Genomic DNA, 2,975 nt, shown 5'->3' on the forward strand with positions numbered 1-2,975 from the left:
GAGGGAGCAGTTGCTGGAGAAGGATATCATGTTTGATAAGGGTGGAGGGTCAGAGAAAAAGAGGAAGACCCCTAGCGAGATGGATTGGCCAAGTGGCAGCATCGATGGACTCAAGTGTGGCAATAGTAGTGAGGTTGGCCCAGGATTGGGCAGTGTTTCGTTCTGCTGTGCATAAGGTTGCTGTAAGTTGGTACCAACTTGATGGCACCTAACAACAACAACAGGAATAACAGACTAAAATGGCAAATTGAAAGAGAAAAAAAATGTTTTACTTCTAAATGTATGTGGAAAGTTCAGGCTGGGTAAAAGCATTGTACAAATAAAATGTAATGGAGTTAAGTGCAGTTACAAAGTCATCAAATCTTACTGTGAGGAGACGAAAAAAACAACAGCAAATAAACCTCAGGAAGTTTCAATTTTTCATGAGGAAAATCCATGAAAAAAAATGCTTGCAGTAAAATGAGAACAATGAGCATTATGAATCAAAAGACACTTGCAGGTTTGATTTTGGGACAAAGGAAGCCATGAATCCTCTTGTCTACAGCCTTTCAGAACTGGAGAGTTATTCACCAGCCAGGGCTGGCCATACCTTAGGGAAGTAACTTGCCTTCCAGGACCCTTCCTGCTAGGCAGGCTCTGCTTGGGCCAGGCTGGTCCTCCCCAGAGCTCTCACCATGGCCCCCTTCATTTCCTTGTTGCGAATACTGTAGATAATGGGGTTGCACATGGGGGTGATGATGGTGTACAGGAGAGAGAAAGGCTTGTCCTTGTCAGGCCCATGTGTGCTGCGGGGGTTCATGTAAGAGAACATGGCTGAGGTATAGAGGAAGATGACCACAGTCAGGTGGGAGGCACAAGTGGAGAAAGTCTTCCCTCGACCAGAGGAGGAGGCTCTACTGAGGATGGAGGCCAGGATTCGGGCATAGGAGATGACAATGAGCACCATGGGGCTGAGCAGCACCACAATGGCATCAGCAAAGAATATCTTCATGCTGAAGAGGAGGTCCCCACAGGAGAGAGCGATGACTATGGGGGCCTCACAGAAGAAGTTTTCTATATGGTTGTCTTTACAGAAGGGATTCCGGAATGATGTATATTCAAGAAAGATGCCATTGATCAGCCCAAAGAACCAGGCAGTACCCACCAACCTCAAGCAGACCTGTTGACTCATGATTTGGGCATAACTAAGTGGGTGGCAGATGGCAACATAGCGGTCATAGGCCATGAAGGCTAAGAGGATGCACTCAGCCACACCCATACAGAAGACTAGGTACATCTGGGCCATGCAAGAGGCCAAGGAAACAGTATGGTTCTTGACTAATAGATGGATCAGCATCTGTGGGATGGTGGTGGTGATGAAACAGACATCTAGGAAGGACAGATGGCCAAGGAAGAAGTACATGGGACTGTTGAGCCTGGGGTCTGTCCAGGTGATGAAGATGATGAGGCCATTCATGGCCATGGCGAGGCTGTACAAGGCTAGGAAGAGAGCAAAGAGGAATGCCCGAGTGGAAGGGGAGCTCTGTTCAAAGCCCACAAGGATAAAGTCGGTCACTGTGCTGCCATTCCTGGGATCCATTGTCTGGGGCCTGGTGAAGAGAGAGGGAAGGAAAACACCAAAGAGAGCTGTAGGATAGTGCAAGGTGCTTATCTGGGTCCAGAAAGCCAATTATGAAAGAGCAGGATGGATGAATGGTAGTAAAAATTTGGGAACTTTTGTAAACTTAAGTTAGCAGTGTTACGGCATAGTGAAATTCCTGCCTATGTACATAGAACCTTAATACCCCAAACTGGGAAATAAATGGTGGTTCTCCTTGACTCTGGTTTGATCGGGACTCATGAGAAGTGCTCTATCTGCTCCAGGGACTTCAATGTTGAATACTTAGCCACTAGTGGTAATGCGGAGTCCTGGTGTGGGGCTGTGGGCTTATGTGCTGGACTGCAAAGTCATTTGAACCAGAAGGTCAGTTTTTCAAGCTTACCAGCCACTCTTTGGAAACCCTATACAGGGTTGCTCTGGGTTAGAATTGACTCAGCAGCACTTAACAACAACAACAACTGTAATGCATTCACCAGTGAAACAATAAGAAACTGTACATGGATTGACACAGTGGCAGCGACAGTGGGCTTCAAATGTGCCCATTTGAAGATGATGAGGATGGTGGAGGACCAGGCAGTGTTTTGTTGTTGTGTTGTGCATAAAGTCGCTTTGAGTCAGTAATGGCTTGGTGGCACTTAACAACAACAACAATTGGGGCAATCCCTTGCCAAATAAAATAAGGAAAGGTTTAAGTTATTGAGGATTGGAATGCTTGAGGGGAATAGTGACTATGTTGTTGTTGTTAGGTGCCATCGAGTTGGTACTGACTCACAGTAGAACGAAACACTGTCTGCTCCTAGGCCAACTTCACTATCGTTGCCAGGCTTGAGCCCACTGATGCTGCCACTTGGCCAATCCATATTGCTGGGGGGGGTTCCTCTTTTTCTCTGACCGTCCACCTTACCAAACATGACATCCTTCTCCAGGGACTGGTCTCTCCTAATGATATGTCCAAATTATGAAAGATGAAGTTTGGCCATCCTGGCCTCCAAGGAGCACTCTGGCTGTACTTCTTCTAATATAGATCTGTTGGTCTTTTGGCAGCCCGTGGCACTTTCAATATTCTCCTCCAACACCATAACTCAAAAGCATCAATTCTTCTACTGTCTTCCTTATTCACTGTCCAGCTTTCACATGCATATGTGAAAATACCATGGCTTGGGTCAGACACACCTTAGTCTTCAAGCTGACATCTTTGTTCTTCAACACTTCAAAAAGGTCTTGTGTGGCAGATTTGCCTAATGCAATACGTCATTTGATTTCTTGACTGCTTCTTCCATGATTGTTGATAGTTGATCCAAGAAGAATGAAGTCCTTGACAACTTCAATCTTTTCTCCATTGATAAGAATGTTGTTTATTGGTCCAGTGGTGAGG

At 45.9% G+C, this 2,975-nt stretch overlaps 1 protein-coding gene across 1 annotated transcript; it reads right to left on the reverse strand.

Moving 5' to 3' along the window:
- Positions 1-625: 625 nt before the first annotated feature.
- LOC102815461 (olfactory receptor 10AD1-like) lies at positions 626-1,747 on the reverse strand. The gene is made up of 2 exons (XM_006865354.1): positions 1,743-1,747; positions 626-1,589 (listed from the first exon to the last, which is right to left on the reverse strand). Exons 1-2 carry the CDS (start codon positions 1,745-1,747, stop codon positions 626-628), a joined length of 969 nt encoding a protein of 322 aa, XP_006865416.1.
- Positions 1,748-2,975: the final 1,228 nt, after the last annotated feature.

This window comes from Chrysochloris asiatica, unplaced genomic scaffold, assembly GCF_000296735.1.
Source record: "Chrysochloris asiatica unplaced genomic scaffold, ChrAsi1.0 scaffold00077, whole genome shotgun sequence".
NCBI lineage: Eukaryota > Metazoa > Chordata > Mammalia > Afrosoricida > Chrysochloridae > Chrysochloris > Chrysochloris asiatica.